We start from the raw sequence: 27,837 nt of genomic DNA on the forward strand, positions 1-27,837 counted from the left end.
TTTAAAAAGGCAATATGTTCCATTTTTCTTTTTTACAGTTTGTTGTGATCCTAGAGAGTGTTTTGGCGAAGTTGTCACGTTATGATGAAGGCACACTTTTTTCCTCCTTCCTGTCATTTACAGTAAGACGATTTTCAGACTCAGACATTTTAATAAAAATGTTACATTATTACATTTTCTAAAAATGTTATCTTTCACTTAGCAGTATTTTATAAGTAACATATATTTATATTTAAAATTTTAAAGATAAATTTTAATTTACATTTTTATGTCACTTTTATTTGTAGGTAAAAGCTGCTTCAAAATATGTGGACGTACCTGTAAGTGACAACAGCATTTTTTCTTCTTTTTTTTCTGATAATCATTTTATTTCATCAGTCAAACAGTTCATTGTTTATCCATTTTATTTTGGTATGTGGAAGTAAGCCATTTTCGGTGAATATGTGAGAATTACAGTTCATTTGCTGAAAATAGCGAGAAGAAAAACAGTAAATGGTAAAACTGATTTCAGTATCATACAGGAAAAAATGTTGTTTTGTACAGCTTCAACTTATTCTTAATTTGTTCATCGGTTTGTACATTTTTTTGTTTCTTGTAGACATGAAAGCTCAGTAGTAGAAGCATATTAGTTTGTAGACTTTGTTTACAGAAGTCTTGGAACAGCTTTAAGATACTTTTAATAATTGCCATGGCGTGCTGTGCAGATGGCCATCTCTTAGCCCCAAATGGCCATTCATATGTATGCGGGAGAGAGTCGTCTCCGTGAAGCTTTCCCCTCTGCAGCAGACAGTGTGATGTGTGTGTTGTGCAACAAAAGCCCGTTGTGAAGATGCCGCTGGGTCCAACTCATTGCATTCAGCATCACATCACTGAGTTTCCTTCAACTGCCAACACATTTGGTCACGACACGAGGCTTTTAAATTAAAACCCTGTCAATGAATGCCGGAAGCGTCCTCTCGCCGTCTTTCTCTCTCGTTTTATCGTTTTGCTGATGATCTGAGGGTTAGCAAATCTTATGTTTCCATGGTAATTGTTTGGTTAATACACAAAATAAAATTATGTCTGACAAACTTGCTTATTTGCACCCTTTGAAAGGACCCATAGATGTGTGAAGTAAGTTCAATTTGCAGCGTCTGACAATTACCAATTCTGATGACCTTCATATGCCTGCTGGCAAAGGAAGTGTTTAATTCTCTTCTGAGGCCGAGCAGGGGGGCCAAACACTCCAGAAGACTTACTCTGGGTTGATTTTTCGCTTGCTGTTTTGTTGAATAGAATCGTATTAATCAAATAACATTGTTCTCCTGCCAGTCTGTTCAGACTTTGACAATGACAGCTCATTTTGCACACCTCAGGTTTTGACTATTAGAGAAGGAAAACACATTTCATCTGCTTGTCATGTGAAGTATAATTTGCTAATTTGACAGTCGAAAGCAGCTTTGCTGTTTTACAAAGCAAAGTCAGATTAGCATGACAATAAATATTTTCGGCAATTTTGTTAGTAGTGTAGCAATGTATGAAGCACAGTTCACGGAGAAGTCACTTTCAAACCAAGTAGTTTTCTGGTTGACAAAAGCGCATGACCAACTTGATCCCGATGCGAAATCTTTCATCTTCTAAGAAAGTTCCAGGTTGTGTGGATTCCTCTTGAAATTGTTTGAATATAACACCTAGTGAGCTGAAGAGTTCACAATTTCAGAAAATTTTAAAGGTCATCTCAACAGATTTGGAGAAATTTAACATCACATCACTTGTTCATTAATGGATCCTCTGCAGTAAATGGGTGCCGTCAGAATGAGTGTCCAAATAATTCATACAACCCCAGTCCAACAGTTAATGTCTAAATATTATTTAGATATTTTAACATTACAATGCCACCTCTGGCCAAAATATCAGTCCATAATCCATATTATTGCTTCATCTAGTTCATCTAGCTTGATCTAATTTCACCTGAGAAAGCACATATGAATAGATGACTCTTATTGTAGCTTTTAAGTTAAAATCGTCTTAATGATGTATTGGTTTATTGCAGACATGCAGCTTTTCACCTTAAAAGATCTCACTTTACAAGACTTCACTTTACAAGATCTTGACAAGATTGATGGACTGGTTTCGTTTGGAATACTTGAGGATTACTGTGATGTTGTTGTTGTTAGTTGAGTCTATTTGTGTAGGCTGTATGGAGATTTTCCAAATCAGTCACCTGAAAAGGTCTGTGATGTTGAGGATGCTGCCTATATAGACTGGAACAGAGCTGTTGTATGCTAAATTACATTAAGCAGTAATACATCTTTCTCTTTCTTTCTTTCCTTCATTTGCAGAAACCTGGGATGGATGTTGCCGACAGCTATGTGACATTCATTCGCCACTCTCAGGATGTCTTGAGGGACAAGGTCAATGAGGAGATGTATATAGAAAGGTTATTTGATGTAAGTAATGGCTGTCTTCTCCCTCTGTGAAGGGGGAGGCCCTCCAAAATGTGACATAACAGCCAGCTAGGAGGGATAAGTCACATTTTGAGATCTGCTTCTCTCTTTTTCTCACTTAATTTCTCTGTCTTTTACCCTTTGACTCTAACTTTAACTCTTGCACTGCTTTCTCTGGCTTAACCTTTCCTCTCTGGTTTGCAGTGCTGTGTGTATTCCTGAATGTTCTGGCTGTAATATTCCCTTTGCGCTGCTCGTTATTCCTAGTGCAAAATTCTGGAGGAGGATTATCTTAAGATGTGTTCTCACACAAAGGGGCATGCAGATGTGAGCTTAAGCAGTTCAAGCCACCTACAGCACATTGCAATCAAAGATAGAAACTGAGAATCTGCAGATGACTACGTAGATGTAGCTACATTATGAAAGTTATTACAGACCTTTGATTAAAGGTTCACTTGTTAAGAATAGCTTGTGGATCGAAGAACAGAACTGTAAAGTAGATCTCAACATAACAAAAGTTTTTTGAGTTTTTTTTTTCTCTAAGACATCGACATATGCTTCTGTTCAAAAGTTTGGGGTCAGTAAGAAAAAGACAAAAAAGAGAAAGCATGCAATACATTTCAAGTGAGACGGTAAAGGCATTTATCACGTTACAACTAAATATTTAACTTTCTCTTTCTATTTTCTATGACAGCTTGTCACTGTTTCTACAAACATATTAAGCAGACCTGCTTTCAACATTAATAAGAAGAAATATTTTTCTTGAACAGCAAATCAGCATATTAGAATGATTTGTGAAGAACACTGAAAACTACAGTAATGGTTTCTACAATTCAGCTTTACATCACAGGACAAGTACTGAAAATAACACATAATTTTTACAGTATTTTTGTGTGTAACAAATGCAGATCTGGCTAGCATAAGACTGACTTCTTTATGTTATATATATATATATATATATATATATATATATATATATATATATATATATATATATATATATAAAATAACATTTATATATAACCAAACTTTTAAATGGTAGTGTAAATATGAAAAAAATCTTTTTTTATCTTCTTTGTTTAGAGATGTTGCCATTATGTTGTATCATATAACTCAACTTTTGTTATGTCTAGATCAAAAAAATGTGAGAAAAAAATAATGCATGCCCTCTCAGGGCTTCTATGGAAACCAAACAAATTGGACATACTAAAGCCGTCAGGGTGTGATGGATATTGTTTTGTTCATTTGAGCTGTTAGTCGGGGAGGGTTGGGGGGGGTGTTACAAAGGCAACTGCCCTATTTCCGGAGTAAATCTCCCACTAAGGAGATCCAAATAGAGAGAAGCCCTCCAAACCTTGGGCTTATTGTGATAAAGGCTTAAAGAAAAGGAAAGAATGAGGGAAAACACTGAGGGTAAGAAAGAGGAGTTGAATAAGTAACACTGAAGGGGAGGGCACACAATGGAGAACACCGTCTTAAGGGATGGCCAGGGCCATCATGTTGGTTATAATCCTTTTGTGCTGTCTGTAGACCAGTTTGTTAAGTGTGTGTTGTTGGAGAGGTGTGTTTGCATTGTGTGGCTAAAGACTTGTGTTTATATTCAGAAAGAAAGCCAGAACGGGAGCGCCGACCTGGGATCAAATTTCCTGTCTGTTTGCTTGACATCGCTCCACGCGAACTCAGGACAAACTGATTTGAAAACAGCACTCCCGCTCTGAAAGCTTTGTGAATATGGCTCCTCGTGTCATATGTGAACAGTTCAAGTAAGAATCCTGATCGTGGTTCGTCGTTGACTTTCACTGACCCGGGATCAGTAGTCTTACTATGAGATGCTCGAAACATATGAGCTCTGGTTTTTTCGAGTGTCCTACAAAAAGGCTGCTTGAATCTGCTGCTGAATGCTAGCTTGTCCTGGTTTTACTTTACTTACCTCCTGGAGGGTGTCTGAAAAGATCCTGTGTTCGTTTCTTTGTTCATTCGCTTGGAATGAGATGGTGTTGCTTATTTTCCATCTGCACTGTGCATTTGCGTTCATTTTCTCGAATGCAAACAAGGTAAAGATCCCATCTGCCTTGCCTTTCCTACCCTCTCATTCCATTTCTCCATTTTCCTTTCTTGTTTTTCCACCTCTTTTCTTGCTCTCTCTCTCTCTGCGCCTGAACCGAAATGAAACTTATCCTTCCTGTCAAGTTGTTTTTGTCACATTATGCCAAGTGGCGTTATTCAGAGTCAAATAATCTTCCTTTGTACATCTACTAGCATGGCCCATGTCCTCAGAGACTCAGCTCCTACATGCACTTACACACATCCATCCACACAGCCAGCCAACCAGCCCACCCTCCCCAACCTCCCACCCCACCGCCGTCAACCCCAGATGGGCACGCATGGCACACATCTCCCCTCTCCACCCGCTCAAGTGGTCAGGCCTCCGTAGTTAGTTGAAAAAGACAACATGTGTGCATGCATACACACATGCATGCACGCTCACTCGTCTCACACACGCTAGCACACACACACTGGTCCTCACTGTTATGCTAAACAGCCATTGAAATAGCACCGCTCTTTATCGGGGGCTCCAGGCAACCTGCTCAAATGTTTTCTTGTTACTTTGTCATTTCACTTGTTAAAGATGTCATAACATCCTCCACAATGAGCCATAACACCACATGCTGTTGTTTTAAACCTGCTACACTCACCCTATTCAAAAATGACATTCTGTTCATTATAAAAAAGACATAGAGAGGAGATTATAGTATCGATGGCGCTAATTAAATGGGTTTAAAAGAACAGCAGCCCCCCTTTTCACTTGGTTTTTTTTTTTACTCTATCCATTTTTGCAAAACACATTTGTTGCAGAAAAATTAAAACACAAATATACATAAAAATATTAAAAGAATGAGGAAATAGATTCTGCAGGGGGTCACTGTAAGTTAATTCATGCCCATCTTTTCAGGTTTATTCGAACTAGTCAGTGATATTTAGAGTTCGTCCATAATTTAAGTTGATATATAATTATGCCACATAATTCAGTTTGGATGCAGTTGCAATCACTACAAGGGCTGTTTTCTTCATCATTCATGCTATATTGTGATTTCTAATTTCCCTTTTTGTTTTTGAATCAGCCAAAATGTTGCTTTCACTTGTTATTTTTTCTCCAGCAGTCAGAATATTCTTGACGGCCTCCTCCCCTTTTACACTTTTTCATTTTTTGATTGTTTTAAGTAATCCGCTTTGAAATGATCTGTTTGGTGGGTGTAATATAATTGCTTAGTTGTTCTTGGCTGGTTGTCATATTGAAGTATATGTGGCCCACGCTAAGCTTGGGTTAATTGGGGTCAAGGATGCTGATTTCTCGCAGACAGAGACGGCACATTGGCTGGAGTAAGAAGATTATACTTGCTGTTTGACTAATTCAAAATATGGCTGCGCTCCGCTTTCATAACAACGTTTCATAATGCAGAAAAAGCGACCATATGGAATTAGGTATGAAAATTGAAAACAAGAAAAATGAATGAAATTTTTCTCCAGTGATATGCCTAAAAAGGATGATGTGTAAAATAATACTAGTAATTATAAAGGAATTTGATTAGATTGTTTTGCTATTAATTATTGACCACTTTATTACATTATTTAAAACACATTCCTAGTATTTATAGTTCGTAGTAAAATAGGTTTAATTAATTAAACCAAATTCAATCATAATGCAAAAAAGCATGTTAATTTATTCAGACCATGTTTACAATTTCTTAATAAGTCATAAAAATATTTCAATAGTGAATTTTACTTGAGAAAAACGTCTGCTGCAATATTCATGAGTTCTGAGAAGATGCCGATTTTTGAGAAGGACAAGCTGCCTAAGAGCCAAATCATTTGCCAGTGGATGGATAAAGTTTGTTAAGTTCAGGAAAGAGGACCGGAGCGAGGGATAGGAAGTGAGAGGGAGGGGGGAGAAAATTAATTTATTTCACTCCGCCAGCCTGCCAGTTCTTGAAAGAACAGCTGAGGAGAGCAGGATTAAGGCAGCTGTGCTTAACGTGAGGGCTCATCTGTCAGATTGGGGCGGAGCGCATAGATCATTGATTAAAAAAAGCCATCTCCAAATCCAGTGCTTCACTGATACCAGCGTCCTGCCCCGGCTCTTCAGTCTGTGTGTGTGTGTGTGTATGCATGCGTGCCTGAGTGCCAGCAGAGAGACTCAGATACACGGCAGATTACACACGTCAATTATACACTTAATCTGCTTCTGGAAGAGATTGCGACCTACCCTCATTGATTGATTTGAAGTATTCCCGTTGACCTTGGCAGTTATCAGATCGTCGAGATTGCACTTTATGGTGACGGTTAATGCGGTTTAATCGTTCTGCTGCTGGATACTGCAAGGACCACACGAAGGGTTAGAGATACTGGAAAACAAGGGTTTAGACTGAGCTGCTGCTTGTGTTGCATTTCACAGACCTGTAATACCACTTCACTGTCTGGGACACTTAACCACTTTGCAGGTCCAGCTGACCAAAGTGAACAGTTTAATCAACTTTAGCTAGTGCACAAACTTAATGCTGTGCATTCTGTGGTCCAAGAAAAAAAGAGGAATCAAGAAAACAAATTTGTAATAATAAATGCTTTTTAGTTTTTATTATCTTTATAATTAGAAACCTAAAAAAAATGTATTTTGTATTTTTTCTAGTGCTTTCAAATGATTAATCACAATTAATCATATGCACTGTGTATATTATGTGTATATAAGTACACACACGTGCATGTATATATTAAATAAAATGTTATATATATAAATATAAATACAAATATTTTTATTTTTATACAAATATTACAAATTTAAATATTTTATTTTATTTTGATTACATTAATCATTTGACAGCACTCATTTTAGCATTTGTCTTGTTTTCTGTTCATTTTGTTTTTTTGCAAAAAAAAAAAAAAAAAAAAGCGATTTACAAACATGCTGAAAACATCTTTCGGAAAAGAAAATCTTCAAAAATCTTTTCTTCAAAATTGTTATCCAGTTTAACCCCATCAAAACAAATTTGTTATGAAAATGTTTTTTGATTCTTGATTATGATACCCCGAACAACAACAACAACAACCAAAAATGTGTTTTATTTTATTTATTACACCGACGCCTCTGATTGGATTTTGATAATCGTGCGATATAGAAGGCGGATGTGCGCTTATTGTTTTTCTCCCCAGTTAATCTTTTTATTTTAGAGGTAAACCAATTCAAAACGGAGCTTTAGATGTATAATCTGAACGCTAGTAGGTCAGTATGGAAAAAAAAGACCAAAAAGGACCCAACAAGTCCTTTCACGGATACTGTTTAAAACATGTTAAAGGGGTTTGGCTCTTTCAGAATGCAGGGCAGATGTTAGCGGTTCAGGTTTCTGATAATTACAGAGGCCGAGGCGCTTTCTTTGTCGCTTACTGTGAACCGAGGCTAATTTGAATAAACCAGCAGCAACAACACTAACGGCTAGAGATTTTAGTAAAGTAAACGCGCAACAGAAGAAGTGCATTCGAGCGCCGTGGCTCTCAACTGGCTCTATTAGCCATCTATTGGCTCTCTCTCCGTCTCTTGCTCTCCCCGTGACATATAAGTGAGGTATGGTGGCATTTGTTTGATTAACTTGTCTGACAAAAGTGACATCTGCTAGCGGGTTCATGTATACGAGAGGCTCAGCGCGGGTCCGCCTTTGTACATCTGTCAGCACGGAGGCAGGGGAAAAGGGTGAAAAGAAACAAATTGGTCCCAAAAAGCAGCCCATTCACCTTCTGCGCTCCCCCCTCCGCCCCCCTCCCACCCCTTAGCCATTCAGGTGCACCGCGGGGCTCTCAAGTACTCGCTGGTTTATTCCATTTCATTCCCCCCATTGAGGCCGAACCCCACAAGTGTTATGCTCCTCATTCCTGCTCGGCTCAATCCTCCCCTAAGCGTTCCTTTGTGAACAGAATGGCTCACTTTGCCCTGGGACCAAACTCTCTCTCTCTCCCTTTTTTTTTTTTTTTTTTTTTTCCCTCACCTCTTTTTCTTCATTGTGTGTTTACTCAATGACACGATCACAGGCTGTAATTCCCGCCATTTAGTTCATCTCTACAAGCTCCTTCTTTCGGAGCGTGTTTTTCTAAAGAAAGGCCCTGTTTGCACACTTGCACTTGCACACAAATGCGTTCTCTGCGATTATACTTTTTGATCGGCTTGTTCGCTTTGCGCCCCACCCGAAAAATTGCTAGAGGTGCCTTTCCATTCCAGTAGGTTATTCCTACATTCGCGCACAAAAAAACGGCATTAGAGACACTTAAAAGTGTAGCAGAGCTTGCTCAGAAACAGTAAGGGCTTGTTCCACTTAAGGATCCGGTGAGGCGTGCAAATCCAGAGCAGGGTTCTCTTTGTATCCACAACACAATCGTGAGCAGTTTGAAGCCCTTTCGCTTGCTGAGCTTGAAATTTTATTTTCAATCCCACCATTCAGAAGCACCTATTTCTGGAGAGAAAGAGTGAGAGAAAGAGAAAAGAGAAAGAGCGCGCTAACGCAGCAGCGCGTTGGAGGACTGCGTTTGGGGTCGTGTATTTCCTACACAACTTTTTTTCTGTGAGGTCGCGGGGTCCCGCGGTGGAGAGATAGCGAGCGCCGGGAGGCGTGGGGTCACCGGTGTGAGTTACCATGGTAATTGAGTTCAGTCATCAATGGACCTCCTCTCAGGAGGGATGAGGCGTACAATAACGGGCCGGTGGCGGTCGTGAACAGCAAGCAGGTAGGATTACCCCAAGCTTTTGTCCTAAGTGCATAATGTCTTGTAGTCCGATTTAAAGACTCCTCGGCCCCCGGGGCCTCCCTATCTGGCCCGGCAAGGGGCCCGATTCACTCGCTGGCCAACAAGATGGACGAGCGCCTTACGACCCGCTGGCCTGTGAGAGACGGCTCTATTTAGCGCAGACAAAGACTCAAAGAGTACCAGGAAAAAGGTTGGACGTTCGATTTTCGTGTTTTTTGTTTAGGGTATTTTCTCGATTCTGATTCGCAAGGAGCGCGGACAGGACCGGGAGCACGGGGAGGCCTGTTTTCATCTCCACCGGCCTGTCGCTTTGCATTAACATCAGCGCTAACAACCATCATCATTCCATCCCTACTGCTAATTGCAGACACAGCTGGGTCCCAGCAGGAGCGCTTCTCAAACAGCCTAGGCCTCCGAGAGCAGGCCGAGTGGCGCACACACACATTTACAGAGCCACTACCACCAGCAAGGGCAGAAAGAGGCAGAGTCACAGGTTGCTTGTAATCCCCATTACCCCCACCGAGCCCCCGCCCCCTCCTCGGCATTCCTGCTTTTGTAAGAGTGTGTTTTTTCTAATCCGAGCTCGGCCCTTACCAGCTCTTTCTTTCCTCTGGTCCTCACATAGGAGCCGCTAGCCTTCAGGTGCCTCGGGATTCGATAAAAGCGAGTTGCGAGCGAGTGTGTGTGTGTGCTTCTGTGACGGGGGTGGATGGATGTGCAACCTTGCACTGAATTCTGTTTGTTGCCCCCCTGCTAGGCGCTATGGCTTCCTGTAACATGTCAAAGACGAGAGTGTGAACGCAAGCTTAGGAGCGCGGCTTGTGCATGTGCGTGGTGTGGCAGGGGGCAGGAGGTCGCTCAGCCTTTCAGCGCTCCCCGCTAGAGGTGTGGGGGCCCTGCAGATGTTCATGTGTGTTGTATCGGTAACCATAACGTACGCGTCCAACACACACACATGCATGTACACGCAGCCCTTCGCGCTTTCCAATATCAGATGGAACTCGTTAGATGATCACAGATTTTTTTTTTTTCTCTCCCATATCCGCTTCTTTCATTATGCATTCAGAGTCATGATACTCCTGTTTTGGCTAGCAGCTATTGCCAGCTTCCCGCTGCTCAATATCCAAAAAGTGCCACAGTACATAATACGCTCTCGGAGAGTCTTCTGTTTCTCTGCTGACAGCAGAACAATGTCCCACTGCCAGCACTGTTCATTTCACAACCAAGACCATAGAGGACGCGGTCTTACTGGACGAGTCTTCCGCGAGTTCAAAATTTTGATTTAGTAGAATATACTTTATGAATATATGAAGTGTTTAGTTGCAAAAGCTTTTGAGTGCCATAAGAAATTTCCCAGTAAGAAATTAGCATTCTTAACAGAGTCCTATGTGTAGGTCCAGTAATTTCACTTTAATGGCAGGTTCTTTAGATTGCCATCATAGCGATTTAACTAAATGCAAACATAGGAGCTTGAGAAAATAATAATTTTAGAATCAAATTTCAAACAGAACACTTTGTATGTTTTTGATGGCTTCGTAATTCTATTTCAACGTCTGATTTGGCGCCAACAGTAGAAACAAAATTAAATTGAATGAATTCTTAAATTATTATTACAGCATTTTCAATAAATGTCTATTATGTCTTTTATGTTTTGCTATGAGTTTAAAGAAAGAAAATAAAACTTTTATGTTTTGTGGAACATAAAAGAAGAAAAATGTTTTGTCTATACAATGATTGTCTATACTGGTATTGTTTTCAGACTCCATTGACTTTCAAAGTATAGACAAAACAAAATTAATTCTTCAAACTACTCATTAAAATATACAAAACTGTATTCTTTCATGCTCCACAGAAGAAAGTCAGTCATACAGGTTTAGATTGACTTGATTCTAGTAAATGATGACGGTATTTTTACTTCTCTGTGACTCCTTTTAAAATGATAGAGGACGGAGAGGTCACACTATTATAGGAACAAATGTAGAAGAAACTGAGTGATCATGAGAGAAAGACTGAGTGTGAGAGAGAGCAGTTGCTCCAGGTCTGGCCTCCCTGTGGGGGTCCATCGCGGCCCGGCTGCCCAATCTTTCACAGGCACAGAGCACCAGCCCTCACAGAGCAACACCAAGCTCTGATTCACTACTATAGGGGCGAGCCACTAAGCTCAGCCGCTCAGATCAAATCAAAAACGCCCATTTGATTTATCTGGGCACACCTTAGTGGCATAATTTTGCCAGTGTACTACTTAAACACCAATGAATTGCAATGTGTTAAATTGGTGGAACCACTGAAAATTTGCTCAGCAAATTGTGTATTGTTTATTAGGTGCAAGTTTCCTTGTTTCTTTTTTTTTTTTTTTTTTTTTTTTTTTTTTTAAAGATCATCACCATCAGAAGTGTAAGGCTTTTTCAAGCAGAGTGCAAAGTGGTTTTTGCATGTAAGATCTATAAAAAGTAAACTGTCAAGTGTGCTGCAGTTACCCAAGACACATCTCCTGTGTCTCCGGCTCGATTTGCTCAGCTCCTAAACCGTTGAGACTCAGTCAGCTCAGATTACCATCAGACCAGCTCGATCATAACTAATCAATTAGACTTCAAACGAGATCTTCCCCACGGTCCAACATCTGTAGCCCAAAAGCTAAGTGTACTGGCTATTCAGGAGGTGCTTTGAGTTCAGTGAGTTTCACTGAGTAGAAATAGAGAACAACACTCTAAGACTAAGAGAGAGGAAGTCTCGTAAAAAAAATAAGACCCTGAGCCACAGCTACATTAGCGAGCTCATTGTGACTGCGGTAAAGACAACATGTCCGCTGGGAATGATGGATGTTTCTCCCTCAATGTGACAAAGTGCCACCGTCTGAAGCACAGGCTGAGGGCAGGATTGTGGCTGGCTTAACATGGGCAACATCTCTCATGATCAGTGTCCAAAAGCAGCACAGGAGACAGATGATGGGATCTGAAACTGTCAATTAGCAGTTCCTGGGTGGAGCTGTGGAGACAGGGAGAGGTTTTGGGTGAGGATCATGACTGTGACAGAAGGACTTTCTCCAAGGCAGAGCGTGTTGGGACCTCTTTTATGAACAGCCCTCCTTGTAATGTCACCGATTTGCTCGCAGCGTCTCTTTAAGCTCCGTTCTGCCAGTCATTTTTCTCCATAACCCTCTACAAGTGAAAATAGTTTACATGATGCCAAATTTAGCAGAAGAAAACTCCTACCGGTCGGAAGTGAATAATTAAGATTTTCTGTATTTTTGTCATTTTTAACATTTTAAAACATTTTATGCTCACTAATGCTGTATTCGTTTCATACTAAAATACAGAACAGTAATATAGTGAAGTATTATTATGATTTAAAATAGCTGTTTTATATAAAATATATTTTTTATGTATTTGATTTACTTTCAGTGTTAGATGATCCTTCAGAAATCATTTTAATATGTAAAAATGATGCTCAAGAAACATTTCTTATTATTTTCAATATTGAAACAAGGTTTTGTTTGCTGTTTGATATATTTGTGGCTTGATCTAAATTCAAAAGGCCAGCGTTTATTTAGACTAAAAATCCGCTGTGACATGATAAAAGTCTGTAATGTCATTTTTGATCATTTTAATTTGCTAAACGAAAGTATAATAAAAGTTATTTTATTAGTTTTTAATCCTATTTACGCCAAATATTTCAAGTTGGGTGTGTCACCGTTTTCACACAATTATTAAGCAGAAACAAATTGTGATAAAAAAAAAGTTTTTGAGGCCAAAATCTTACAAAACTTTTGACTGGTAGTGTATAGGTTGTCCATCTTTGTCATTGCTGATTTAAAGTTGTGCTAGATCAGATTGGTGAGTATTTTTAGATCTTGTACTGAAAGGATTTTTATTCACATAATCTGCTCTACACTTGTGTTTGTGTCTTTTGTAGATCCTATGTTTTTTTTGTTTTCCTATGTGTTTGTGTGTGGCAGCATTTATATGTGTGTCTGTCTTTGCTGGAGAACAATGTATTTGTGTTTCAGCAATGGTACACCAGCACAATGAACCTCCTGGGCACCTGGCTGACAGACCGTATGGACCTGCAGTTACATGTATATCAGCTAAAAATCCTCATCAGAATTGTAAAGGTAAAAGCTACAGCCATCGTTGACCACTAAAGTGTTACATGCAGAACGGCTACAGATTCAAAACTGCCTAAGCATGTGCAGGAAGCAATCGTTGCACAGTATTAGCACCAAATGTTCTTGTAAACACATGCTATAAAAATATGCACACGCCATCCAATCAGAGTCAGATTACAGAGGTGGATCAGCCAAGTGAAGGCGCTCTTCCTCTGCAACCTTCGCTTGTGCTTGATTTTACAGCAGCAAGATCGACAGGATTTCATAGTATGACATTACACATTTATTTCTGTGCACTCATATGGTCTCTCTCTCTGCAGATATATCTCACAGATATGGTTTTCGTTTTGGATATACAGTATATCATTTTTTTTTTGCCTTTAATTTTCCCCAGCATGTTATATTTAGTATTAGATGAAGAATTAATACTTTTTAAAAATGAATACATGAATACTTTTATTCAGCGAGAATGTATTCAGTTGATCAAAATGAGCATAACTTCTTTATTCAACATTGATAATGTATTTTGAGCAGCACACCAGCATATTACAATGATTTCTGAAGAATCAAGTGACACTGAAGAGTGTAGTCATTTTTTGGTAAGACTTTTTTAAAGCCTGTGTTTATAATACACTACAAGGGTATCCGTAAGGCATTATAATGAATGCATAATGCATTATAAAAACCTTATAATGTCTTATAACATCTCGTGAATATCATAAAATCGTGATCATGATTAAATGTCCCTACTTCATTTGCAAAGTTATGAGAGATTATAGTTTAATAGGGTCGAAACAATTCTTACTGCTAATGGGAGATCAAAGTTCTGTACACATATTCATGAAAAGAGATCTCCAATGTTTATATAACTAAAGCCGTGCAGGCTTCATGCCCCATACCTATTCCCACAATGCATTCTGTTTTGTTTTTTTGCAGAAAAAGTATCGTGATTTCCGACTACAAGGTGTGTTGGACTCTACTCTGAACAGCAAGATGTATGAGACGGTGAGAAACAGGCTGATTCTAGAAGAGGCTACTGCATCTGTAAGAGAGGGAGGGATGCAAGGCATATCCATGAAGGACAGCGATGAGGAAGACGACTAGATCCTGCTGGAGACAATTAGGTGTGGACAATTCGGTCAGACGCGTTTATCGTGGCCTAAAATGATGCATGTACAGCACCGTGCATCACTCGTACATGTCTGGATGTCGTTAACGTCATGTTCCATGACAAATAAGGGACCAACTTCAAATACAAATCAAACAAAAAAAAACACAAATCTCTGTTCAGATGACAAAAACAAAAAAGCGTATATTAGCCGAACGTAAAATGAGAATCGACACGGTTTGATGTTTTTTCGGAGGGGGAGAAAAAATTAGTGAAACGTCTGAAATTCATTCCTAAATGTTTCTAAGCAATATGGAGTACCATTTGTAGAAGATGTTGTGTGAGATGATAAGGAATATTGCTCGTCGTGTCCCCGTTCAATGCAAATCCGTATGGCGCTGCTTCAGTGTATTGTAAATACATTAATGGTACATAACTGTGCATAGACTTCGTTTCTTTTGGAGTGTAGGCCAACTGACATGATTGTACTAACTTGTTCAGATGTTTATATATTCAGCTGATTTCAACAACATGTCAAAGATCCACAATGTGTTTTACACCCAAAATGTTTTGAGACACCTTTTTTAACAAGTCAGTTGAGGTGATATGTTTGTAGCTGTATTTTAGAGACGCAATATATTCCCATTGCTTATTTGTGATATACTTAAACTGACGTCAATACTTTTTTTAATTATGTTTTCAAGCCATGCATAATTTAAAAAAAATAATAATAATAATCGAAAATATATTTATTCTGTATTTCGGGGGGCGGGACCGCGAGGAGGCGTTTTGTTTGTATCCTTTTTGTTTCTTTGCAACAAAGCATTTCCGATCCTTCTATTCGGATAGCCTCGAAACGCTTGCAGGTTTTCATCACTGCCACTGTTGTTTTGTGTACACAGCGCTTTATATTCCCCTCTGTGCGGTAGCTGCATGTCCCAATTGTCAGAAATCTTATCCGAAAGCTTTTGATTTTGTGGAAAGTAACCGTTGGATTCATCTTGCGTCAGCCTTATGTACACCCACAGTTGGAATGCAAGAATCTGGCCTTACAAAAATAAAAGAATTCAAACTCAGAAGTCGTTTTTTTTGCTTTTAAATGAGTAGCAATAAAGGTCACGATGTTTTATTAGAAGTCAAAAGGCATACTCAAAGTCGCACCCGCTCGAAAGCGACACCTGCGTACGGCGCAGGCTTCGTTTGGCACTTACAGTATAATAAGTAAAGCACAACCGAGACTTAACCTCTCCCCGCACCCACCCACTTCCACCAAAAAAGAAAAAGTCTGAGATTAACATTTTGGGATTAAGTCATAGCTCATCTTCAGTGCCTGTATTGCAGGACAGAAGGAGATTGACTGACCAAAGATGACACAGACCAGTCCCAAGGCAGATCTTCTCAACCAGATTAACATTTTTCATACAAGATTTTCAAAACAAATCAGTCTGGTCTTCAAGACAGTAAGTATATATTCGGATTAGATATTATGACCGCAGCATATTAAATGAAGATGGAATATTTTAATTAGAACGTAGATTACTTGAAAACAAGTCCTTAAGGATGAGGAAAAACAACCAAGATGGCATCTCGGTATACCAAACATGAAGTATTAATCTTAATAATTGAATATCACTAAGAATTTCCAACATTCTACACATTTACATTTAAATAAAGGGATAATATTTTAGACAACAGTCCCAAGGAGGATAACAAATGTTAATAGAGTTTTATTATGGCTTGAAAGAAGTCTCTTATGCTCACCCAGGTTGCATATATTTATTTATCTATGAAGTATTTTGGGGGTATTTATAGCTTTATTGTTAATGAGGACAGTGGGGATATGAAAGGAAAGCATGATCGGCAAAGAACCATGAGTCTGGATGAGTCTTGGGTCTTTGGAAGCACAAAGCAAAAGACAATCAGCCATCAATTATTTGATTAAAATAATAATTATTAAAAAAAAAGTAATATGGAGCAATTTCATTACAGTTTAAAGTAGCTGTTTTTTTATTTTAATATATTTTAAAATATCATTCATTCCATTGACAGCAAAACAAATAAATCAAAAGCACATTTTACTCTAGTCATCCGTCTTCAAAAGTTATTTTAATATAGGCCTGCTGGTTTGTTGCTCAGCACAAATTTCTTACTATGATCAACAGTTGCGTTGCTTAATATTTCTGTGTAAAATATGATAAATTCGAAAACGTTGTCATTCCAAATGTATGTATTTAACTCTTTCCCCGCCGTTGACGAGATGTCTGTGTGTACTGCGGGAAGAACAACACCTAGCTCCTGTCCTGAAGGAGTTACGGGACTTCCCGGGCCTACGATCAACGGAACGGGAGGATTAGAGACGAGTAGATCATAAGATAGATCATATATGAAGATCATGCATGATGAAGATCGTGTTTGGACCATTAATCTGACTGGGACAAAATGGACTAGTCAGTAACGGAGATGCCATTACAGACAGAAATATCTCTACTTATGTAATGGATAGATCGATAACCCGGCTATATTAATATGAATGCGTACGTATGCGTGTGAAATATATAAATATATGTCTGTTCTGTTTACTGAATGCAATTTCACTGTAGTGAAAGGTGAAAGAACATGATAGGCTATCTGAAGGGATTTTGCTTGAAAATGCAGAAAAATTCATTTCATCTGCGTTCAAGTGATGATAAAACGTGAGGACATCTTTTTTTTTTTTTTTTTTTTTTTTTTTTTTGAAAGCAGGGCTTGGTTCTTTATTTTGATGTACAACACGCTCGTATATGCATAGCAGAATATATTCCGAAGACCGACAAGTTTAGGTGAAAATCATCAAAAATGCCTGCGGTGGCTGGCAACTTTATAAAAAAAAAGCGCTGGCGGGGAAAGAGTTAAGAACGGCCGTCGTTTGGTGTGCTGGAAAACGACATTTTGCTCTTCTTTATGATCTATAACGGTCCAGTGATTGCCTAGCTGTAATGCATCATTCAGCATTTACACGTCATCCTGTTGAATAACACCGCGTAGCGTCCACTGGCACATAATTGTTAAGTATAACTGAGGTGAAGTGTTTCATTTAACCCCCTGGTGCACAGACTGTGGGCAATAATGCAGCACTCAGTCTCGGAGAAAGGAACGGAGGAGCTTTAACTAGCAGATGGAAATTGCCTTTTCATCTCCTTACTCTTTCCGATCCGAACCCACGGATACAATTTGGTGTGTTGCTCGGCGCGGGGGCACAGGGCAGGGAAAGACAAATGAGAGAGGCCCACCACTAGAATATGTTCCCGTGGCCCGCCGCTGTGACCTAATTGTGGGAATGCACGCTTCCTCCGAGGCGCCACTCTCGCGCTGATTTCACTGTAATCAACAGAGGAGGACAGAAATGCTCTGTCGCCGATCGCAGAGCGCCGTAAGACGAGGCTCGGATATCATACATTTAATTTCCTCATAAATCCTGCCGCAATGCAACAATTTTGAGAGGGAGAGGACCCGGCGACAGATTAATGGGCGAGGAGATTTATTCTGGCACGATCTGAGCTGCTTTGGCTTTTAAGCCTCAATCAGGTTAGGAAATAGGAACGATAAGTGTATCCAAATAAAAGATTCTCCAATTGACCGGCGCGACAAGAACTGGCCCCAGGTTCGCGCTCGCATCCGCGCGGGAGAGGGGCCGTCTGAGACGCGGGCGCGAGGCGAGGCCCGGCTCCGAGCGCAGCGTGCGACCTCCGGAGCAAATGAAAAACAAGAACCGCAGACACAAATACACAGGCAAAGTAGCGCACGATTACATTTGTGTGCCAACGTTTGGTTAGACTTAAACGTTTCGATTCGAGGCCCACAGCGTGCGTATTTCACCCTGCCCGCTCGAGCAGATGTCATTGCGCGATGACGCGAAGGAGCACGACTGTTCTCAGTGGCGTGTGGAGCGATTGGATGCCAGCTTGCATCTCTGAGTAAACCCTCTAAGTAAACAGGTAGATGTCAGATCCCTTCAACAAGGACAATTCAAAGCCTCTTAGGTTTTTTTTTTTTTTTTTTTTTAAGCCAAGCCGCGACCATCTTATCTCCGCATTAGGACGGGGATACAACGGACCTGATTATTATTATTAAATATATATATTTATCTGTTCCGTGAAATGAATAGCTTAATGTTTGAAGTAATCTCACATTATGTTCAGCTCATGGGAGCTCCCGACAGGGCGAGAGTCGATGAGAGACGAAAAGAGATGAAGATGACGATCATCATCATCATCATCATCATCCTGTTTTAATCAGAAATGGCTCAGAGGATAAAGTGTGTCATATCTGGCCCTGGAAATGGGCTTATGCTGAGAGCTCACTGCGCCTTTCCGCAACACGACCTAAAATCCGCCCTTCAAGCGAGCTATACGCGACGCGCGTCCGTTATATATCGCAATTACCCACGTTAGCTTATTAATTTTACAATCCGCAGCAAATTAGGAATTCAAATCTTTGACTTGTTTTTGACCTTTTCCGAATCACTTTATTTGGGACACATCTGAATAAAGATGCAGATGTGCTTCTTAAGTGCTTTACATCAAGTATTAAGTTAATATAACACACAGAAAAGACAGCGTTAGCTCAACCTTTATAGAAAAATGTATAAAAAATTAAGCATAATATAAATATCAAGGACAATTCCATTCTAAATGCACAAGTACAATTTGATTACAAGAAAAATATTTTGTAATAAAATCTTTCAGAAAGATTATACTTTATATATAAGGTTATACTTTATAATCCTATTTTATTAATGTGACACCTTTTTACATTATTTGATTAGTAAATATTATCATTTATTTTAAATCAAAAATTGATATTTTTCATTATTAATGTATTTAATGGCAACATAATTGAAACCTATCATAAGGATATTTTTTTTATTTTTTTTTTTTAGATTAATACATTATCTGAAAGCTGAATAAATGAGTTTCCGATTGATGTGTAGGTTTGTTATGTTATGAAAATCTCAAATCTGAGGGTGCAAAAAATTTAAACATTACCTTTAAAGTTGTTCAAATGAAGTCCTAAGCAATGCGTAACATTAAATTAGTTTTTTTTTTATTTACTATACACTTTCATGGAACTTTACTTTACAACCTAATGACCTTTGACTTTAAAAAAAAAAAAAAAAAAAAAAAAAAAAAACGATAATTTTGAGCCGTACAGTGTATTGTTGGCTATTGCTACAAATATACCTGTCCAATGCAAGACGGGTTTTGTGGTCCGGTGTCAAAAATATGCGCCAGTTCTAACTTTATATAGTACAAACGCTTCACGTAAATTCATTATATGACGTATACTTGTAATCATGAAAAAACATTTCCAATAAAACATAATCTGTACAGAATTACAAGTGCGCAGTGCAGCGGGCCTCTCGAAGGTGACGTCATGCCAGAGTCTGATAACTTGAGACATCTCCTCAAAGAAACACAAATATGCTTGAAATAAGTTTAAAGTGGATAATCAGGCCCTTGAGAGCAATGAGCTCACATCCTCCGCAGCCAATCGAACGGCTTGAATGCCATCCCTCGCTCGTTCTCATTCCCATTCTTCCCTCATCCACCTGTTCTGCAGCCTGCAGTGAATATGTTAATGTCCGGCCTTACTCACAAGACGCGTCGTCTGCGTCCCGCAGCCTCCTCCGTCCTTGTAACACCGGAGGGGACATTCCCTTGTCCATTTTGCGGACCATATTTAATTTGGTGGACAGATGAGGGACGTGAATGGTGAATAGGAAGGTGAAGTAGGGTTACTCAGGTTGCCCTGCACCCGCGGCTTTGTCAGGCTTCCACGCCATTGTTCTGGAAAAAGCATTCAAACCTTTTTTGCTCAGAGCATCAAAGGTGCGGTGGAGATGCCCCCCCCCCCCATGCATCGGAGACCACTGTGCCATTCAGAGCTGACATTATGGAAAACGTACCGCACACGGACAAGGGTCAGAAAAATAAAGGCAGGAGCAAAAGTGGTTCGCTCAGCACTTGAAAGAATGTTAGGACGTTAAAGGAAAATAGAGAAGAAAGGTGCACTGGAAGACAGAAAAGAGCTGGCTAAGAGAGCATGCACTAGATAGGGAGCCGTGTGTGGCTATGACAAGATCACACGTTTAAAAAAAAAAAAAAGCTATTGGAAGTACCGTGACCATGCAAATGTTTGCCATATGTGCACATTCGAGTGATTTTGAGATGCTGAAGAGAGCCGAACAGACAGGCAGTGAGGCGCAGGTGAGAAACTTTGCGGGAATGTCCCGGCTGACAAAAGGACTCACTCAAGTCTGCGTTAAAACAGCCATTTTTTTTGCAGTCCGCAGCAATTGCCTGTCAACTCAGAATCCTTGCTCACCGTTTTCTTTGCAACTTTCTTTCTTTTGCCTTACTATTGCTATATGAGCGTTTTTCTGTTTAGGCTGTATGTTTTGTTTGAGGTGAGCGTTTTTTAGAAATCTGAAAAAAATGCTTAAATGTTATGTTGGCCGTGTTTAGAGAAAGCTTCTGATTTAAAAACAAACGAACACAAACACATAAATTAGTTATTGGCGCTCAACTTTAGTGAAAACGTCCCTCATTGAGCCTTACGTTTGGGGCCTTTTTTGTTAAACGACCTATTAAATAAATGAATATGCATGCATAAAACGTGCCTTAAGGGACGGTCCAAAGCTGTTTCTTTTAGACGTTCTGAAGAATGCAGTGAGATCCAGGCAGATGAGCAGAAACTATGTAAGAGATCAGGGAATTAAAAGAAAATGACTAAATTAAAAAAATGATTAATACAATAAAAAAGTGATAAAGTCAATTTTTAAATTATAATAGGAAGTCGTATCAATCTTATTCTAATTAAGGCCTGTCTTATTTGACGGCTAAAGTGCAAAGTATTCAAATGACTATATCTTATGGATGGAGTAAAGTGAATATCTAAAGAAAAGCCCAAAAGATCACTTAAATATCTTGCATGTTACAAAAACACCATTTCTGGAAAATGTCCAATATCTAGCAAAAACCATCTTTCAAACATATATGAAATGTGGAGAATGATACAAAATATTACATACATGAACATATAAATAAAAGAAAAGAAAGGCAACATTATTTACAGTAACATTGATTACTTGGATACACCAGTATTAAAACAATTGACAATAGACTTTCAACAATATGAAAACTTCTTGGTTACGACATTCTTCAAATTATCTTTGATGTTGTTGTTGTCGAACACAAGAAAAAAACACAGGTTTAGAACAAACGGAGGCTTAGTAAATAATGACATTTTAAATAATATATATATATTTTTTTTTTCAAACTGATATCTGAAGTTATCTGTCTTTTGGTGTGTAATATATAGGTTTTGTATGTGTGTGTGTGTGTGTGTGTATCTTCACAGAAACTGGCATATTCAAGCAAGGCATATTTTTATCTTGCAACATAGACACATCACACACACACACACACACACACTCTGACAAGCCATCTCCTTCAGAGTAATGATAATGATAATGATTATAGGTTTAATCACTGCTATTTGACCTGTTTATATTAAACATGAATTCATTTAGTCCGACATTAAGTATGAGGATCATTTCAAGAAAATGCAAAACAGGGCATTATTTTACCCCTAGTTTATTTGCATAAACAACCTCTTTCTTTATATACATTGGCTGTGTGCAGATTGTTATCTAATGTATGCCTTTGGCCTCCATTATTTGTTGCTCATGAACGAAAAAGTGACCTTGCCATTCAGAGAACATTAACTTTACTCGAATCACTGACAAAATGTGAATTATCAAACATTTCTCTTAAACCTTGCATTGCACCCTCAAATCTCTAATTGCATTAAAATTTAAATTCACAGATTTTCTGCATCTTTTGACTGATCTGAAGACAGATGGGTTGGCAGCACCGGTCTCTAAGTGCACCTGAGTGTGGGATCCTTGCCATAAAGTGTGGCACAATGTGTCTCCAAAGGTGTTCTTGTGTCTCGCTCCCTTTCTGTTTATCTCTCCTATCCTGCAATTCGTACGATTAAGCTGTTGCACTCTTTCCTTGTCGCACCTGGAATTAAAAGCCGTTAAATTCACAGGTGTCATCATTATCAGTGAGAACGACACACGGTGTTGGACACGAGCTTTTTCCCCCTTATCTTAATGCGACCCGTTCGCGAGCTGTCATTGCTGTTGCAAAGATGAACTCGATCATTAAAGAACCAAACTCGGTTTAATTAAACGGTGGACGAAGCAAAAGAAGCCCCGCTGAAAAAGAACAGTCAGTAATTAGACCGTGAATATTCTGATTGGCCGCTTATGAAAGCGCGTCTTCTCTGTTCGTTCTAGACACTCAATGACTTGACCGCAGCCAAGGTCACTTTTAAGAAAGCAAACCCGAAAGGCTGGACCGGTTTCAAAGTTTTGTTTTGGGTTGTCTTTGCTGCATGCGGTTTACATTTGCAATCTTATAAATATCAGATTTAACTGTAAATAATACAATCGGATAAAATGTGGATTTTATTCCCAAATGTAAACATTAAATAAATGTTTAGATTTTCTACAAAACATGCTTCCAACTCGTTCTCGGAAGACCGGGCATTCGACTGGAATATTAAAAATGTGTCAATTATTTCGATTAAGTTCCAATGTATAAAATGAGCAGAGCTGAACAGGCAAAGCGTTAACTTCTCAATGCAGCGCGTGAATGGAGTCGTTCGCGTTGACGTTTATTCTCCAAACCTACTCTGCGTTTTCAACACGACAAATAAACCCTCCTTAATACACAAGCAATTTGTCATGTAAATCGTGCTCCGTCTTTTGCCTCGAGTCCGCTGAAAGGACGTTCGGGCTCATTTCGCGACGCGTTCGTGGGCTGAGAGCGAAGTTACGGCAATAGGATCGATGTTTATTGTGTGGACAAGCCCCTAATTGTGCCTGAATAAACTCAAATTAGAGTTCGGTCATTTACATATGAGTAGAATTAGCGGACCCCCGTTTAAAGTTCCCTCCGTCGCGGCCGCAGGTGTGGGGAACCGGGGGCTCTCTCGCCTGTTTTATTTCGTTCTGAACCGAGCGCTGAAAGGAGCGCGGTTTAAGTTACGAATCAATGCCAGACTCGAATTATTGTGATGCGCGAACGAACGATATTCCGGTAAAAACCAAACAGACTAATTGGCGTCCCGCGCGGGCGCGCTCGAAGACGTCATCACGCAGCGATCAGGAGAAAGTTAAAGTCAACATCTTCAGGCGACGCCGCGCGAGCGACTTCAGCCGCGTTCCCCTCGCGGTAAAGATAATCACGGCGTTTGAACTTGAAAAGCCCCCTTTTCGGCCTTTTTGCAATAATTTGTTGTGAGTCTCAGGTGAAATCGTCTGCAAACAAATGAATTCAAGCTGGCCCTCTTAAAAAGGCGAGAGGGCGACTGGTCATTGTAGCGAGCACACAAAACTCTGGATTCCAGCAAACTTTTTTTATACAGCTTTAAAAGGGTCCCTCTTTTTTTCTCTCTCTCTCCCCGTTTCTCGCTATACCTCTGGCCAGGCTAAGTCTTTTCTTCCCTGCCTTAATCCTTCCCTTTATTTCAGAAAAACACAAAACCGGGTTCCACGCAGCGCTTTAGTGGCTAAAAGTGAAAGAGCCGCTTCTTTGGAGGCTGAACTCTGAATCGCGCTGGAAAATTGGTTCTTGTGAATAGGTGAAGGAGGAAAAACGTTTAATAGGATCCGAGGGAGGTTCTGCTCTCGCAATCTGCTCTCTAAACAGGTGGAAATGGGACCTTCTCAATTGTACAAATAGTAAGTATAAACCAGCATGGAAAAGCAATTTTCGGCGACGAGGATTAGCAACTTGCAATGAAAATTGAAACCGGTCGGACGTGTCCCCAAATCCTTCTCATTAAAACCGACCTGAGCTGCGCGTCCCCCGTGAAAACCGAGCGCTCGCTTAAACACAAATAACACGAAAGACGACATAAAGCGCAATTAAAAACACGAATGTCAAAAAAATGCAAACACAGCGATATTACGACACGATCAGGCATTAAAAAAAAAAACTCATTCACAGGCATTATTTCTGCGTGCGCCTCGCGCGTCGTGATGTGAAGTGCGCGTGGATGCGCGACAGACCATTTGAGGCAAGAAACTTAAATAATAATCTGTAGTATCTGTCATGCATACCACCCCCGTGGCCGTGTATAAATGAGCGGTAGGAGAGGGGACAGTTCTGGTGATGGCGTTTCCTTGTCACCCTGATAAGAGCAAGAGCAAGTGATGTCAGCTAAGTGCTCCAGACAGTGATCTCGCGCTGATGAGGACGTCTGCGCGTAAAATGTGACAGTGCGGTCGCGCCGTTATCGTTGAATACATCTGCCGCGCGCTTTGGAGAAAAAAAAAAGGTAAACTACAACATCTCGCTCTCTGGCGTAAGTTTGCTGTAAGATTTTCGCAAGTGCTGAATAGGAATCGACTCTGGGAGGGGTTTTGTCTTATTCTCTGCTTAACGAGCTCTGTAATGTCCTGTTAATTTTGTGTGTACTAGTTAATGAGCATTAATCGGGTACCCCCGGACGCTGTTGTTCTGGGGATGGCCATTTGAATGCAAATGGGTGACAGTGTAAAAGCAAGGTGCTTATTAAACTGGTGCGTGTCCTGGCTTCTCTGGAATTCAGCAGGAGAGGACGGGGCGGCTGGTCGATGCTCACACCAAGTTGGGTGGAAATGGCGAGCTCTCTCCCTCTGGAAACAGTGATGTCCTGCCCGAGACTAGACGACAGGAGCGGGGCCACGGCGGCGCCCAAGTCCCTGGCCTTTTCCATCGACAGAATCATGTCCAAGACGTCGGAACCAAAAGCCGCCGCCGCCGAGGAGGAGTGCCGGGGAGGACTCGAGGGATCCGAGGGGAAGAGGACGCTCGGCTTGTGCACCCCGATTCCCTGCATGATCCCGATTCAGCCGTTCAGCTACGACCTGCAGGCCAAGGCTTTAATGAACTATTCCGAGTTTTGGAAAGTTAATTTCAGGGGAGCGCTATGCACTTCGGCGGCCATGTGCAAATCCAACTGCGGCGTCTGCGGCAAAGCGGACGCGGGAATCAAGCACTCGGTGTTGCCGGGAAGCAGGGTCATCAAGCCGCAGGTGATACACCAAGCGCTGGCCATGCCCACTAGCGGATCGTTGTGTTATTTCAATTATTTGGACTCGGCTTACCATCAGTCCGAGCTGCTGAGCGGACACTTATTTTCCTCAGCAATCGCGAACTCTCAAGCGCAAGCCATAAGCGCGCACCAGAAGCTCCTCTTGCTGGAGAACGCCAAACTCGCGTGCGTTTCGCCCGAGAAATTCCCCACGCCGCAGTACCCGCATAAAGAGCATCTCCCCGGGCAGCTGGACCAGATAGTGCGGGAGAACCACAGCCTGACCGAGAAGAACGGAGTGAAAGCGCACAGCAAAACGAATAACTGCTCCGCTGACGGCAAACCCAAGAACTTCACGTGTGAAGTTTGCGGAAAGGTAAAACACTGCTTTTGTCAAGTTGTTTTAGAGTGATGCGGGACAGTAAATCGTGCTCAAACGGAATAAATTGCAGACGATTTATTAAGCCCTTTCGTTTTTTTTTTTTTTCATAGGTCTTCAACGCGCACTATAACCTGACCCGTCACATGCCGGTACACACAGGCGCGAGGCCGTTCGTGTGTAAAGTATGCGGGAAAGGTTTCCGACAGGCCAGCACGTTATGTAGACATAAAATTATTCACACGCAGGTGAGTAAAAAAACAACAACAAAAAACATGTATGCAAAGCCTTAATAATTCACTGCATTGTGGATAAAATGAGCGCGCGAGAGTCACTCACCCGGATATCGCGGATTCTTTCACAGGAGAAACCTCATAAATGTAACCAGTGCGGGAAAGCTTTCAACAGAAGCTCGACTTTAAACACACACATCCGAATTCACGCGGGCTACAAACCGTTCGTCTGCGAATTTTGCGGAAAGGGTTTTCATCAAAAAGGTAAGCGGAACTGTTTTTTTTTTCTTCCCCCGCGCGTAAAATAAAACCGGAAATATTCAATTCGGTTGTTTTATAAGTTGCTGAAACGAGGCTTTTAGCAGTTTTAAATATTTTCTTCTTCTTCGCAATTTGTCGCTCGGCTAACAACGTACCATTACGAGATTTTAACATTTCGTGTGGGTCAAAACACAGACCTTTAACTCCTTTGTACGTCGACAGTTCTCGACGTGATATTAACCAAGTTTGACAACTTCTTGACTTCAGCGCGCAAAGCGCTGATTAGGGAAGGCTTGGAAACGAAACTCTTCTGTTAAATGTAACTTAATTGTGAACTGTTGACCTGCCGGTGCAAAAAAAAAAAAGACATCATTTTAAGTAATAATTTTATTTATTTATTTTTTTTTAAAAGGGAATTACAAGAATCACAAGCTGACCCACAGCGGCGAGAAACAGTACAAGTGTTCAATATGTAGCAAAGCCTTCCATCAGATCTATAACCTCACGTTTCACATGCACACGCACAACGACAAGAAGCCCTTCACCTGCGGGACCTGCGGGAAAGGCTTCTGCAGGAATTTTGACTTGAAAAAGCACATAAGGAAACTGCACGACAACGCCAGTTGTTTATCCGCCGGAAACGATTCTTCCAGAGGACACCAAAACTGAGACGCGAGCGGTTTTTGACTTGTTTTTTCTTTTGACCGCGCGAATTGTTTTGTGGTGCTTTAACATCTTCCACCGACACGAGCAAGGACGAACGGGACGGGAGGAGACCGCCACACCGTCGAGGAATTGTACATAAAGCAGAAAAAAAAAATTATTTAATAAATCCACTGCCATACGGGGCTGCCAAGCAATTATTTGTAGACTAGATGAAGGAAAAGCGTTTTATAAATAAATGCAACTTATGTGTATAAAGAAATGTTTGATAAATTTGTAAATTTGTTGACAGCTGTTGACGCAGTGAAGCAAATATGCTAAAATAAAAATCATGAATACAATAATGTCGGATTTATTTATATGTATGTGTGTTTTTCATTTGCAGAAAAAATAGCCGTGTTTAAAATATGTCTGTCTGTTTCTCATGAAGATTAGCCTGATTTTGGTGTTTGTTTTTTCCAGTTGTATGATTTAAGAACTGTGCACGGAATTTAAGGTTTAAAATTAATTGAAAACCAAACAACTAGAAAAAGGGGCTGTATTTATATACACATTTACACAAATGGGGTTAGAAATGCGTTAACCGCGACTTTAGCTACATTACAGTAAATTACGAATCTCATAAACTGCAGTGATCTTACAGACTCATTAATCTATTAAATATAACGACCATCGATCTATTGTCGCGCAGATATGCGGTGCACATTAAATGGAAAGCTTATGATGACTTGTCTGGCGGAGTTCAA

At 40.2% G+C, this 27,837-nt stretch overlaps 2 protein-coding genes across 36 annotated transcripts in view; both read left to right on the forward strand.

Annotated features, from left to right (window-relative positions):
• The window catches only part of cadpsa (Ca2+-dependent activator protein for secretion a), a 91,730-nt gene extending 76,229 nt beyond the window's left edge, over positions 1–15,501 (forward strand). For 33 of the 34 annotated variants that reach the window (XM_043252735.1, XM_043252738.1, XM_043252756.1 and 30 more), the window contains 5 exons: positions 39–122; positions 288–320; positions 2,322–2,429; positions 13,219–13,323; positions 14,254–15,501. In XM_043252735.1, coding sequence (XP_043108670.1) covers positions 39–122; positions 288–320; positions 2,322–2,429; positions 13,219–13,323; positions 14,254–14,421 — 498 coding nt within the window. In that variant the 3' untranslated portion in view covers positions 14,422–15,501. Of the gene's footprint in view, positions 1–38; positions 123–287; positions 321–2,321; positions 2,430–4,030; positions 4,190–13,218; positions 13,324–14,253 lie in introns of those variants that run through there. The other variant, XM_043252757.1, reaches the window with a different exon arrangement.
• A 263-nt stretch (positions 15,502–15,764) lies between these two features.
• Positions 15,765–27,432, forward strand: fezf2 (FEZ family zinc finger 2). Of its 2 annotated transcripts, none has more exons than XM_043251637.1 (5): positions 15,765–15,885; positions 25,091–25,931; positions 26,048–26,182; positions 26,299–26,431; positions 26,841–27,432. In XM_043251637.1, the coding sequence occupies exons 2-5, from the start codon at positions 25,116–25,118 to the stop codon at positions 27,095–27,097; spliced, it is 1,341 nt and encodes a 446-aa protein (XP_043107572.1). In that variant the 5' UTR covers positions 15,765–15,885; positions 25,091–25,115; the 3' UTR covers positions 27,098–27,432. The 2 variants fall into 2 exon arrangements, with proteins under 2 accessions (XP_043107572.1, XP_043107571.1); XM_043251636.1 differs by lacking the exon at positions 15,765–15,885 and adding an exon at positions 23,013–24,218.
• Positions 27,433–27,837: the final 405 nt, after the last annotated feature.

Source organism: Puntigrus tetrazona, chromosome 11 (assembly GCF_018831695.1).
Source record: "Puntigrus tetrazona isolate hp1 chromosome 11, ASM1883169v1, whole genome shotgun sequence".
In the NCBI taxonomy this organism is placed as follows: Eukaryota; Metazoa; Chordata; class Actinopteri; order Cypriniformes; family Cyprinidae; genus Puntigrus; species Puntigrus tetrazona.